Genomic DNA, 14,406 nt, shown 5'->3' on the forward strand with positions numbered 1-14,406 from the left:
GTATTACATATTTTCCAGGCACATAGTTCAGTCCTATACCACAATCAAGTTACTACTGTATGTGACTTTGCATCTAAACGATTTAAAATTGTCCTGTCTTTTTAAGAACTTCCTACCATTTCTGACACTCCCACTTCAGCACGTCTTCACAACAATGTTTTGGGGGAGGGATGCTCTGTGGGGCGGGAGCTCGGCCGCAGACTGAACTCCAGGGAGGAGCTTTGTGTAAATAGGTGGTGCTTTGTACCAGCAAGCATTTAGGCAGCTCCACATGGCTACCAGGAGATTCAAGGATTTTTCAAACAGGCACGAAGGAGTTAAATCAACACTGTGTATGTTTTTTTTAAGGGGGAATGACATCATAACATAACATGAAACTCAAAAAAGTCGATTTTCCATGATACCCCCCCCCCCACAAAACAAAAAACAACAACAGCTAAATTTGTTTTTGAGTAGAAAAAAATACTTCTTCAATGCATAAGATGTAGCTCTCTATTATGCTTAAGTTATTTAGTACTTTCTGTATAGAATATTCAAAGTAAAATGAGTTTAACAGAGAATTCCCCAACAAATCGATCATCTCTCTTCATGTTAACTGAAATGGAATTAATGTAGCTGCTAACTGAAGAGTGACAGCGTAATGGGAATTGATTTCAGACAAACTAGATGAGCATTCACATTTTTGTTATACTGTTCTATCAAAAATATGTAACAAAGACATACAGGAATCCAAAGCTTTGAAAAAAATTAAAATAAAAGCTATTTTGTTTCGCAATAATTTAGTCTAACAGCTGTAAAATTCTAAAACAATATGGCTGTTGTATCACCTTAAAGCATCTCGTGAATGTAAACCATCTCATTAAGACATGACAGCATTAATGAAGCTTATACTGTATTTGGGCAGAAATATGGTTGAGTCGAGGGTCAACACTTTCTCTTCTCCTCAGTTTCACCACACACACATTAATAATTAATGCTTTGATAAATCAGACTGTGCGTTCTTTGCTAAGAACTTGTAATGTTCTGAGAGGCGTCATTTGTTATCCCCTGATAATCCCTTGTTAGCACAAGATGACAAATACTGTGTCTGTCCAAAGCGCAGATTCAGTGTTTGTGTGCACGTGTATGAGTGCTTCCAGTCAGTTCGGTGAAAAGAGCAGAGCTGCAGGTTCCATAAATATGTCAAGTTTGCTCGTGGGTCCTTGCAAGCAGAATCAAACTCCCCCATTGTGTTTTACTCTCACAAACACACACTCTGCATTATCCAACACACAGTCTGTGAATTCATTGTTAATGCTGATAGAAGGCGCACGGCTGCATTTTTTATTATCTTGTTGCAAAACAGAGCAGGGATTGTTTGCAAAGATTCTTGTGGGGAAATGGTCCAATAATAACCTTGCTTACGTTTCAGGCTTTAGTTACATTTCTGATGGTTTAAACACATAAAGGACTGGATTATAATGTTTTCTTCATCTATTAAGACATTCTGGATGTTATCTAAACAAGAGAGAGGAACACCCTCTCTCTGGACTGTGAATGAACTGATACCTGCCAGTCTAAAAATGTTCCTGTAGAATATTTGTCACCGACATTACCCATGAGTCCCATCAGTCTCTGTTAGTGTATAGGATTTCATGTTCTCCTCAACTGCTCTGTTGTCTTTGATGCAGTTACTCTGGTGGGAAAAGCATGAAGTTCCATTAAAATTTCAGAGGTTTGTCTTGTAAATTCTACATAAAAAGATTTAAAATATGCTCTACTAGTAATCTGTGGTCTTTACGAAATTACAGTTAAAGCAATGGTTGTGTTTATTTTGAAGTGGGGTTGTTGTAAGTAGTTAGTCAGTATCTTCCCTGCAGAGGAAAACAGTTGAAGGGATTTCATTTTGGAAAAATTCTTCTGAAAACAGGCAAGCAAGGAGTTACACCCAAAACTACTTTAAAAAAAAGCTTCTCTTCTTCGGGACTAACAGATACTATGTCCTGAATGACTGAATGCTTCCATACAAAAATAAATCATGCAGATCGGCAACAACCCCCTGCAATGTTCCTTTAACAGAAAATCAGAGTTCGGACAGCTTGACAGTGCAGACAGCACAAGCTGCTGATCCATAAAGGCACCTCCTGAATAATGCATTTTTTTCATCTTTTTATCCATTTTCTTCCAGCAGAGATTATGTAATTGTGTGGAATGCAAAACCTGTTTTTGACTCAGCAGGCTGGTAGCTCCCTGAGGGCTGTCATTATGTGACAGCATCAGATGAGATATTATATCAGAATCAGCACTTTACACTGAATTACTCATTTTGAAACAACTGTGCCCACCTAACAGCTGCTTAAACGCCACAAATCGGTCATTATAATGCAGTTATGAACCTATTCATTACTTATTAACCATATTAATTAAAAGAACAAGAATAAAGGAAGCACAAACCAACAAACAGTAATTAGCCCTCCTTATTTATGGTTATATTTTAACAGTATAAACATTTAGTTACATCTGAGTCTTTTTTTTTTTTTTTTGCATTTCATGCTAGAAAATAAAAAAAACACGCAAACAAGATACAGAAGGTAATTTCTGCACTAGAATATTAATAAGCTTTGGATTTTGAAATTAAAACGTGGCGGCACAACCTGCTCTGGAAAACAAATCATCTCTCTGTGCGCAATTCTGTGTTTTATTACAGGCATGCATCTTGTTACGTTGATCCACGACACCTCATTTCTCTGACAACAGCAGCACATTATATCTGAGCAAAGATAAATACAGCGATCTCTAGAGTCCACGTGCACCGCTTTTACCATAAAGTTTAGATAACTGAAGCTCTAACCTTCAATGTAAACATTCTTTTTTATTTTGTGAGAAATAACAGCTGTTCAAATTGAAAGGCACTTAAAGAAAAATCAGACACACAAAATGAGCAGACTGAGCTTTTTCTTGTTTTTTTTTGCACCGTGGTTGGATTTGTTTGTGAGAAAAATGACAAAACTCTCTCTTCTTTAACAAAACTATTTTCCCCCTTCCTGCATATTTTAGCATCCAGTGCTGGATTTTGAAATCATTACGCCAGCCTGCCTTTCTGATCCGTTTGCTGTCGCTCCCTGCAGATAGACAGCCTTGTAAGTCAGTCAGACTCAGCAGCCCACCTTTCAGGCTGTGCTTTGTGCATCCACACTGAAATACTGACAGAGCCAGGAGATGAAAAGAAGCAGTGATGGAGAAGGAGAATTAGGAGACAGGCGAGCGAAAACCGGTTGTGAATGGAATTCTGTTCAGGAAGGCTTCCAGAGGATCGACAGTTGTTAAACAGATTGAACCCACGGCACCAAATAAGAGTAAAACACAACGAGAGGAGCTTAATATCTGACTGGGTTTCGGTCACATATTGTGCACCGCTCAGTGATTTTATTTTTTTTATTAAAGCAGCCTGTGGGAGCTGGTTCATTCATGGTGAGCTGCGTTTGAATGAGCTCAGCCTGGATCTCCTTTGTACTTTGATGAAAGTGTGCTGTGTGATCACAACTCCTATTATCTGCAACAAGGAGATTTTCCCTCTGATGGGAATTGTGTTGCCTTATCACTGATGCAAAAGGACACAAATACGGGGGCAACTTGTTCAGACCGTTAAGTTTTAAACGTCTCCTAATTAGTTCAGAAGGTTGTTGAGTCCATTTACGACCTTGTTCACTTTTACTGAGTTATTTAAAAAAAAAGCAAATACATCAAGTTGAAATTTCCATGTTTCGACTCATGCATATAAACTTTTTGCACATGATTTGATGCTCAATTTTTTTTTTTCCTCAAACTACCTATTTTAGGTTAATTGCACGTTAGGTCGTCCCTAATTATGGACTGATGACAAAACTGGATAAAACACGTTTGTAAAACAAATCACTGAATAAATTAACATTATTTATTTTAACGTAATGGCTCATGAAGGTTTTCTGTTGTGCAATTTCTGGTTATCACAGCTTTGCACACACCTGATGCTCACCGTTTCATTCAGGCAAAACTGGCTTCAAAACTACAGAAATTAATCCCAAACATTATGAAAATACACATTGAAAAACTAAAAGGGTTTTACTGTTACGCTGAAAAATATTAATAGAAATAATAACTAGTGCAGGTCCCACAAACCAACATTTCATTCTGTTGGTATTAGCCAATTTACTGTCCTATAATTGGATTTTTAATAAGTTCAGTGTTTTGGTTGAGTTATTGCCTCCTGCTTACAGATGTGTAGACGATGCCTTATATTACAGATGAGTTAATTTAACAAAAAAATGGAAAAAAAAAGAAAAAGAAAAATGCTGAAATAACTCCTTTAATTTAATGTGTTTGCTATCTAACTGATTTAAAAAGTCTTCGGGGGGGACACTTCAGAGCTGAAAAATTGCTTTTCTAATTAGCAGGAAATGGTTTTACCGCCAACACCTTACATTTTTCTTAATTAGGCTCATGTCACAGTCACTTTATCTTAACGTAATAACCCTGTCTTTTAGAAACTGTCCACAAGAAACACACTGTATTTTTTTAAGCAAATCTGCAAATGTGGTGCAGATCAAACACGATTCTGTGAACTTATGCCTAATAAGTTTAAATTTGCAAACACAACCATATTGCCAACTAATTTGTTACGAACAATGTAGTTTTCAGTTTAGCTATCTGCAAGGGAATTTAAAGATGAAAGTATCCCCCCACCCCCACCCCACCACCACCAACCCATCTGGTTGGTTTTGATAAACAGCACCATCCATCCTGTGTTACGGCTGAACGCAGACAAACAAACCAAAATATTAAAAGACATCAAGTTTTTTTTGATTGTTTTTAGATGTTGAATGAGAAAGTCTACATCTTTTACTTTGTGTGATTGGATATTTAGTGTTTCAGACATACATGTGGCGTAAATACAACAGGATTAACTCACATGAAGCAGATGCTTTTTCCCACGTGACATTTCAAAGGATGACCAGAACCAAAGTGAAACCACAGATGAATGAATGAAACACTTTCTGTTTCCATTCATGCTCCCAGCATCAAAGATAAACTTCACAGGCTCCCAACTTCTGACTGAGCTTTAAATCAGTGTTTCCACACAGCCAGTCTAATGACATTTTACCTCTGTAAACTAACACAGACACCAAACAAAGTCTCCTAAATGGAATACAACACCCTGTCTGGGTATATATATATAAAAAAATCACTTTTCACATTCTCATCCACTTCACAGAACACTTCTTCTCAACAGTACACAACGACCAGTAGACTTTTATACTAATATATAAAGCTCACCTTCATGATGTATCTTTCTCTTGCTTCTTTGCTCCAAAACACACGTGTGTTTCTTGGTGTGTGTGTGACTGAGAGGGAAAGATTGCGTCTGAGAGCTTTGAGTCCTTGTCTGCCACTCTTCACCCAGAGTCACAGGGGAGGAGGCGAGGTCCTCCCCGCTGCCCAGGGAAAAAATCACTATGCTGCTGTTTGTAACTGCACGTGTAGAGAGAGGGAGGGTGGCTCAAAGAGAGAGAGAGAATAACAACTCTCCTATAACTATGTGAATGAAATCTATCTATCTATCTATCTATCTATCTATCTATCTATCTATCTATCTATCTATCTATCTATCTATCTATCTATCTATCTATCTATCNCTATCTATCTATCTATCTATCTATCTATCTATCTATCTATCTATCTATCTATCTATCTATCTATCTATCTATCTATCTATCTATCTATCTATCTAGCTATCTATCTATCTATCTATCTATCTAGCTATCATTTCTCCCTCTTCTTTTCTCCTGCTCTTCCTCCGACTGAGTCTCACTTTCCTCCTCTCCTCTCATCTCAGCATATCGAATGTTTGACCACCTCCTCCTGACTCTCCCTCTCCTCCCTCTCTTCCTCCTGCTATCTCACCACTCTCTCTCTCCCTCCCTCCTAACAGCGGGCTCACATTTCCCTGTTCTCCCGCATAGATGAGAAGGAACAGAGAATAAATAGATGGTCGGGGTTTTCTTCTCTTTCACTGTCCAGGCACCTCATCCCTCCTGCTTCTTCTCACCTTTCTCGGCCCTGTTTTTCTGCCCTAACTTTGTCTTTCGTTGCACCTATTTCCCTATTTATTCACATGTTGAGGCAGGAAAACAAACAACAACATGACGATGTGATGGACCCCGCATGGAGCAAATAACAACAACAAATCTGTGAGAAACATCTACAACCAGCTCAGATGTTACAACTAAACAGTTCAGTTTCTGCCCCACTGCTGTGTGCTGACACAGAGCAGCCAACAGAGGGCGCTAGTATACTTTATTATCAGTACTGTATCTCTGTGACAGATGGGGGTGTGTTAAAAATAATGTTTAGGGGTTAATTTTTATCACCCATAAAACTATTTAAATTACTGACAACTTACAAGTAATTGATGAGTTTAACCTTCAGAAAGTAAAAAGCCTTCACAGAGTGGACCATTGGATAGTAAAACACATAGTAAATGTCTTGTTTTTAATGATTTTACATCTTTTATTACCATGCAGTATCTTGCTATTATGTAAATTAGAACAAAGTTACTACTTTGGCAACCAAATTCAACAAAAAAAAAAACACCATCAATGTGTCCAGATAACTTCAGCAAATCACTTCCAAAACTTTCAGGATGACCTTTAAGTGATGCTTAATTTAAAAACCGTCACAGTCTGTATTTTGTTTTCCTTTGTTTATGGTTTCTCAGTGTTTCTAGTCATTCTATTTTTCTCCTCAGTGTTTTTCCAATACCTCTCTGCCTTCATCACCTGTCTGTAATTAGTAATCTGCTCCTACAGGTGTTGCCAGTTTCCTCTCTCCCTCAGTTTAGTCTCTTGTCATTACTTCATTGTCTATTCATTGATTGGTTCAGCCCTGTCCTTCTCCTGTTTATTTATGTATATTTTTTGTTGCCATGCTGACTTATTTTTTTTAAATAAAACTTTTCACGTTGTTCCTTGAGCCTGCCTTCATTTCTGGGTCCAATCTTGCCCCTACCTTTACAAAAGCTGCATAACAGAAGTTTCTAAAAACATGTCTGATATCTACCAGCAGACATTCCTAAGTAGGGAGTTTAAAAGTATTATTTTATTGTGATGATTGACACCAGGGGCAGAACCCGAGGGGAGGCCTGGCACCTGATTGACCACAGGCGCTACCCCAAATGACTGACAAGTGGGGTGGGGTTTGCATGTGGCATTTCAAAGATGGTAATATAACGAGAAAAATGTTTTTGCTATCTGAGGTACAGTATGTCATGGGGATTTCCCTTGTCAACCACCACTTCAAATTTCAGCTCAGTATTTCTAAAAATGCCTAAGTTGTAGCCATTTGAAATTAGCTTTGGCAGCCATCTTTGATTTTGTATTTGAAATCAGATTTTGTAAAACTGGCTACTACAAAACTTATTCTCAGTTGTGGGTGTTTAAAAATGGCTAAATTACAACCTGTTGTGAAATTAGCATTAGCAGTTATCTTTTTTTGATCTTTCTTAGAAAATTTCTGCTTTAACCTTTTGAAGTTAACTGTGGAGGCCATCTTGAATTTTGAAATCTAAAGTAGTTTTATTTATTTACATGTCCCCCCCCCACCCTAAAAACCGTCTTGGCCACCCTTGTGCCACCCCGTGCAAAAATGTCTAGCTCCGCCCCTGACTGACACAGGTGGGATGTTTATCCTGCTGTAAAATCTTCTTTTCCTGTCTTTTTATTACTTTTGCTGTCTGTGTGTAACAGGAGCACACAAACATGTTCAGTGGTCTAAACTTCCAGGTTTTGTGTTGACAACAGTGTAGGTGGGAAAGCTGCATGACATCTATTTCTAATTGCTGACTCACGTTTTACTCTGCATAATTCAGCCTCCACGTCACAGCATTGGCTCAGTTAGTCCTGAGTTACGTGTCACTTTCTGTCCTGCAACATCAGTCTCTCTTGTGTCAATAAGCACAAAGATAAATCTCAGACGAGGGAAGGATTCGCCTAATAAATTTGTGCTCATCATTTGCAAACTCCAAACCTCTAACTTGACTCAGGAGTCGTTGCTTGTTGACAGGTTGTTGACAGGTCGGCATGTTGTTCAGGTCATTTCACAGCTTTGGCTCTACGTTTCCTTTTTCCCTTTTCCCAAGCAGGTGGTGGTCTTAGAAAGGTCAAGCCACCTCTCCCTCTGGTCAGTGTCTGCTCACGCTGAAGCCAAACCGTGTGCAGGTCATGTGTGTTTATGTTTTTCAGGTCTTCTGAGGACACAAATCCAGAAATGGCACAAACCTCCAAGAAAATCTGTCTGAACTTTGGAGAACATGTGGATTTTATAAATCAGTAATCCCACTAAGGTCAGATAATTTGTCTTTATGTGCGCAGACTCGACGCCTAATGAGCTTTGGCTAATTGCATGATTAGTAAACCTCAAGAAAAAGCACTTATAGTGGAGTTATTCCATTAATTTGACTCAGCTTTGTGCAAAAGTAACAAAAAATAAATAACAGGTTTCATTACAATAAAGTACTGGTAACGTAAACAATTAGTGCTAAATATAATTATTAAGGTGATTATAAGAGAATTTGATAAAACATGTGGTTCAAGTAAGCACACTTTAAATCCCTAAATTAAACAAATAGTGATCAAATTAAAATGATGCTGCTGATTTTAACTAAACTGTACACGAAGAAGCATAAAAACCAATATTGGGCTTTTTACTCACATTATACAACAGCGCCCTCTGCTGTTTATTTGACCTAAAAACTGTGAATCTAATATCCTGATGCATCTCAGTAATCCAGGTAAAAAATCTAATAGATGTGAAATAAACCTGCAACTCTCCATTAGTCAGGTTAAAAACACTGAACTTGCAGTGATGACAGCAACAGCTTCTAATTTAAATGTAGCACGTTTAGAATCATTTAGATTAATTAAATAAAGCCATTAACACTGTATGATTACCTCATTTATAGTTGTCAACACACACGCTTCATTAATAAGTAAAAAGAAAAACTGACTGCATTAACTCAAGCTGTAATCTACAAGAGAACATAATGTTGATGTCATATTTCTGCAGCAACTGGAGCATCACACAGTTATAACAGGGACTGGAGGAAAACTTTAATTAAAGAGCGCACTCCTGACAAAAAAAAGTCATGTTCCAGCTGAAGTGAGGCGAGGCTGAACTTCTGCCAAGCCATCAAATGGGGAGCCAAGGGCGCCGAGCGTGAATTTAATGAGCATCTAAAATCAAACACAATGATGAAAGTAGGAGATTGATTTAAAAAAGGGGGGGCCTTCAGCTAGAATCTTCCTCTCACATCTATTATTTTTTATAAAGTATGATTTTGTTCACACAGAAGTAACTAAATACATTTTCCTTCATCCTGTTTTTGCCAGACGAGGGGAAAAAATGTAAAAAAATCACAAATCCTGTCTGTCAACTCATGAAATCACTGGTGCATTCCCTTCCTTTTTATCACCCTTTGTTATTTCACAGAAAAAGCACCATAACAAAACAGACAGCAGAAAGACTGGTAATTAAGACAAACTAATGTCTATGCTTGAAAGGAGCAAATCAGACAGCTGACAGATCGAGGCCATAAAACAGCAATAATAGGAAGCTGTGTGCATGCTGAACTGCAGAGAACTTTCAATCATCAATCAATCAAACTTTATTTTTAAAGCACTATAACATCAGCCACTGCTGAAACAAAGTGCTGAACACATAAAATAAAAACTGAATACAAAAACACAATAAAATCACACAGTTAAATATGTAAAATCAGCACCAATACAGTAAAAGTTGAGTGAAATCAAATCTCAGTTGGGTTGAGCCATAATAGACACATAAATTCACCAACTGCAGGTAAAAAGGACAAAAATCTAAAAACATTCGTCCATCTGTAACTAAAGGAAAGAAATTTGTAGTGATTTAAAAGTTTTGCTAACAAATAAGGAAAATCTGAAGAAATGTGTTCAATTTATGTGAATTAACGAGGGCAGCAGTGACTACAAGTTTGGAGGGGGGGATGTTTTGTTTCAACATGTTTTGGACACACATGAGTAACTACATAAATTTTTGCTTTATGAATAAAAGTGGATTTTTGTTTTAAAGAAAAGTTTTAGAGAAGCTTAATTGAACAAAAAAGTTTGCACAAATGTGTTTTACAGTGGTCTTAGAAAAGTAAATGGATTAATAATACATTAAATTTATAGGACTCTTTACATAAGATCCAACAAAAAATAATTACAATAAAAATTTCAATATAATGAGCAATAAGAGCAAAATAAAATCAGCTCAAGATGTAAAAAACAAAGAAACAATATGCCTAAGTGAATAAATAACATGTCAGGTGTTATAAATATTTCCAGAGATGAGGCTATCCAAATAGCATGAGCACTCAGCTACTCTAAAAGCTGTGTTCCATCAAAACTTTCTGTACTGTGATTCCAGCTGTAACACAGCATCCTCCCACCCTCTTTAGCTGCTCCAGTGAGAAACATCCCATCATTTCCACAACATAAAACTCATGGAAACGAATGCTTATTTTAATGGCTGATCTGTGCCATGGGATTATTTTAGTCTCAGGTTGAGTTAAATGATGCTCTTCCTTGCAGACTTGCATCCAACAGTTCACATAATAAATCAAACAAGTTAGAGAAAATAAACAAAATAGACCTCTAGCTTGAACTGAGGCGGAATCTCCTCAGGGTTTGATATGGCCTGACTGATATTACAACTGACTTGGGCGATACATCAGCACAGATGCCTTTAAATTGAAAATGCAATCAGTGTGGAGAAGCTCTTCTGTGCTCGGAGCTGCCAATTCCTAAAAGTCCTCGGGGGGATTTCACTGGCTCTGATGCAAAGTTATCCTCCCAGCCTGGCTGTCAACTGTTGATTTATCTTCTTTAAGAGCATCCAGTGATCCAGTAGCTGCTGCTTAACACATTCAAAATGCTAATCTACAGTATCTGCCTATGGTTCCTGTTTGCATTGAAAACCAACCATGTGAAATAAGCTAACATGAGTGTGCAGCTACGGAACAATACCAACATAACTAATGACATAATGGAGTACCAGTCAGCCATTAACCAGGGAACTTTAATGGTACTGAATCCATTAACTGCACTCGTATTGTTTCAAAGAAAACAGCCCAGGTAATCTCACTGTAGACCTGCTGAAATAGTTAACATTTGTAAAAGAACATAAGTTGATATGACCAGTAACTTACAGTACGTTCACGTGGTTAAAATGCATCTAATGATTGAGCCACTCAAACAAATCTCGACTTAAAATCATCTTGGATTATCTTACATCATGAAACAAGAGTCATACCTTTCCTTTTACCAACAAACTACTTGAACAGAAAACAACTTCCAGCAAATCCAAGCTGGAAGTCAACCATCTGCTTCACTCCCTCAGGGTTCTCATAAATGTAGAATGAGTGCTGCAGCTGGATTTATATTTTAGAAGACATTATGGTTGTCCAGCAGTTCATTAATACCAAATCCACTTATTATGTTACATTTAATGAAAGTTGTAAGAAAAAAAAACAACTTCATGTGTAAAATCCCAATATGTTAAGATAAAAACACAAAAAGGACAGAGGTTGTGATCATTTTTTTTCTGGGACTTTACTGTGATTTTATGAAAGTCATGGCATGATGGGAATAAAGACTGACTCTGAGTTTTTATAGTGAAGGATACTGACTTGAATAACACCCCCAGGATTGTAGCCCACTGGGTGTCAGAGATACTCTGTACCTCTCACCCTCTTATCTCATTCTCCTCTGACTCACTCCTCATTTATCATCTCTGTCAGCTGATTAACTCTGACTGGATTGTTAAATGTGTGGCCAAACTGCACCATTTGAAACAAATCCTATTAAATGATGACGACGGTTTTCACAGCTTTACTGAGAACCCACATCTATAATGATGCCAACATAATAAAACACTTTGTCGCAAGAATTTAACTGTTAGAATAGAATAGAATAGAATAGAATAGAATAGAATAGAATAGAATAGAATAGAATAGCCTTTATTGTCCCACAGAGGGGAAATCCAGGTGTAACAGCAGCATCCATACAGAGGTTCATACACTAGTAATTTTACAAACTATAGATACACACAAAACAAAATTAACACTGACTAGCCATTAAACAACTGCTGATAATAAAAAAGATAATATAAAGAATAGTGCAAGAATTGAAAAGTATATGTTTTGTTTTAGAGACAGTGGACTATCAGAATCTGACATTAGGAATCAGCCTGTTTTCAGTGCAAAACAATCTCAACAGACTATTAACTGTAAAGTGAAGTATCACAATGCAGACAAGAAACACAGATGTGCAATTACAGCAGAGTTGTTTTCTTAGGACAAAGACTAAACTTGACTAACTTTCTGTGATCTGATGTTTGTCAAATAAAAAAAGTGTAAAGTGTGTGTGTATGAGTGGTTTCTCTCCACCATCAAAAATTCAAACTCCTTTTATACTCCTTTTCTTTGATGCTGAATCTATACACTTAGAAACTCTGTGCAGAATGTTGATAGTGTTTATCTGCAAGCAGAGAGTCTCCTGTGGACGTTACAGCACACTTCTTATAATCAAATGTTCCAGTTTGTGAAGGATATGGACCCAGGAAAGCAGACAGACAAAAGCTGAAACAAAACTCAAAGTAACAAATAATACAAAGAAAACAAAACGGCTGGCATAGCAGCAACAACTAACAAAAAAACTGAGGAGTAATCGCAAGGAGACACTTAAGAATCCGACATGGCATGAAGCACAACAATGACCCACTCCTGAGAGAATAAATGGACTGGGACTGGGAGATGGGAGACAGCTGAGCTAAATGAAACAGAAAACAGGTGTAAGTGGACGGGGCAGGAGCTGAGTAGCAGGAAAGGTACAGAAAAAAAATGAACAGATGGCAGAGGGAAACACATAATACAAAATGACAAAAAAAAGGTAGTATAAACCTAACAACTCAAAAAAAAAAAAAAAAAAAAAAAAAACAAAAAAAAAAAAAAAAAAAAAAAAAAAAAAAACGACCAAAAACANAAAAAAAAAAAAAAAAAAAAAAACGACCAAAAACAGCAAAAACACAGAGAATAAACAGAGAAACTCCTGGTTTCTCATCACAGCGTGCAAAGTTTATGGGCTGTAATTGAAAAGCAACGACAGATTATGTTTAAACCTGTGTCTTTGTACATGTACAAGTACCATTTTATTCTTGTTTTTTAAACTAACTTGAATATACAACGTTCTGAATGATCAGACAGGTCGACAAGTATTTTTGTTCCACTCCTACAGAATATTGCCAAGCAGCGCTAAACAACTTTTGTATTTAGAAACAACATCCATCTACTCGATTCTTGTTTTTTTTTGTTTTTGTTTTTTAATCAAAACCTGATCTTTTTTCTCAAACATCAGAACTTACATGTTCCAGTTTCTCCCTCCTGCGGAGCCAAACACTGGCTGAATAATCCTGCTGCTGAACTGCAGTTATTATGGAGCTGGCTGCAGCTGCTGGAGGCTGGAAGCCAAAACCTAACGTCTGACCCCTCAGTTCGTGCCCACCTGATGAGCAGCGGCTCCGTCGTTGCTCCATGTCTGGGTGGCTGAATAAATTGTGAAGTTGTACAGGTTTAAATTTTTTTTTAATTAAACAAAAACGAGCTTGTTGATTTCCTGGTCATAAGAGAAAACTGCCGTCTTCTGTGGATGCATCAATAATAAATTGTACTTTTTATGTAAAGACACTTATTAAAAATATGAAGCGATGCAGCTTTTATTGCAAAGGTTTGCTGCTTGTTTTCATCTCCAGTGGTCTGTCTTTGAGCAGTGGATTGAAATTAAAATTCAGTCATTTGCATAAAACACATAAAATCCAAGTTTAGAAGTTGACATTCCAGAAACGCAACAAGTAATAGTTTGTACTGTCATCATACCCCTGTGTTCATGAGTTGGAGGCGCCCCTGACTTCACCACTGTTGGCATAACATCCAGACTGAGATCCTTCCTTGATGGCCCTTTCAGAAAGCAGGCCTTCATTTGATAATGATGTCGTCGAGGTTTTCTGGTTTTTCCATGAGATCCATTCGAATTTCGCCCGGTGGCGACCTGTTAATCTCTGCTCTCGGCAGGCCGGGGACTCCGACAGCACTGATCAGGTCTTCCCCGGCGTGGAAGAGAGAAAAGAAGGAGAAGGGAGGGGCAGAGACGTTGAAAGAGAGGAAGGATGGATGGAGGTGCGGGGTTTGCTGATGCAGCATCAAACAGGAGGCAGGACCCGTCGTGTGTGAAACACCAGCGGAAACTTGACAACAGAGGCACTGAACGCACCTACTCCCACACCAATTCTTTTACTTTTCCCTTTCATCTTCTTTTAACC

The 14,406-nt window shown here is 37.7% G+C and overlaps 1 protein-coding gene across 3 annotated transcripts in view; it reads right to left on the reverse strand.

The window, feature by feature from the left end:
* Positions 1–14,308, reverse strand: part of LOC106532861 (inactive phospholipase D5) — a 54,222-nt gene extending 39,914 nt beyond the window's left edge. Inside the window, exon 1 of one of the 3 annotated variants that reach the window (XM_014029124.1) lies at positions 13,964–14,308. In XM_014029124.1, coding sequence (XP_013884578.1) covers positions 13,964–13,975 — 12 coding nt within the window. In that variant the 5' untranslated portion in view covers positions 13,976–14,308. Of the gene's footprint in view, positions 1–5,292; positions 5,640–13,452; positions 13,927–13,963 lie in introns of those variants that run through there. The other 2 variants (XM_014029056.1, XM_014029198.1) reach the window with 2 other exon arrangements.
* Positions 14,309–14,406: the final 98 nt, after the last annotated feature.

Source organism: Austrofundulus limnaeus, unplaced genomic scaffold (assembly GCF_001266775.1).
Source record: "Austrofundulus limnaeus strain Quisiro unplaced genomic scaffold, Austrofundulus_limnaeus-1.0 Scaffold0, whole genome shotgun sequence".
NCBI lineage: Eukaryota > Metazoa > Chordata > Actinopteri > Cyprinodontiformes > Rivulidae > Austrofundulus > Austrofundulus limnaeus.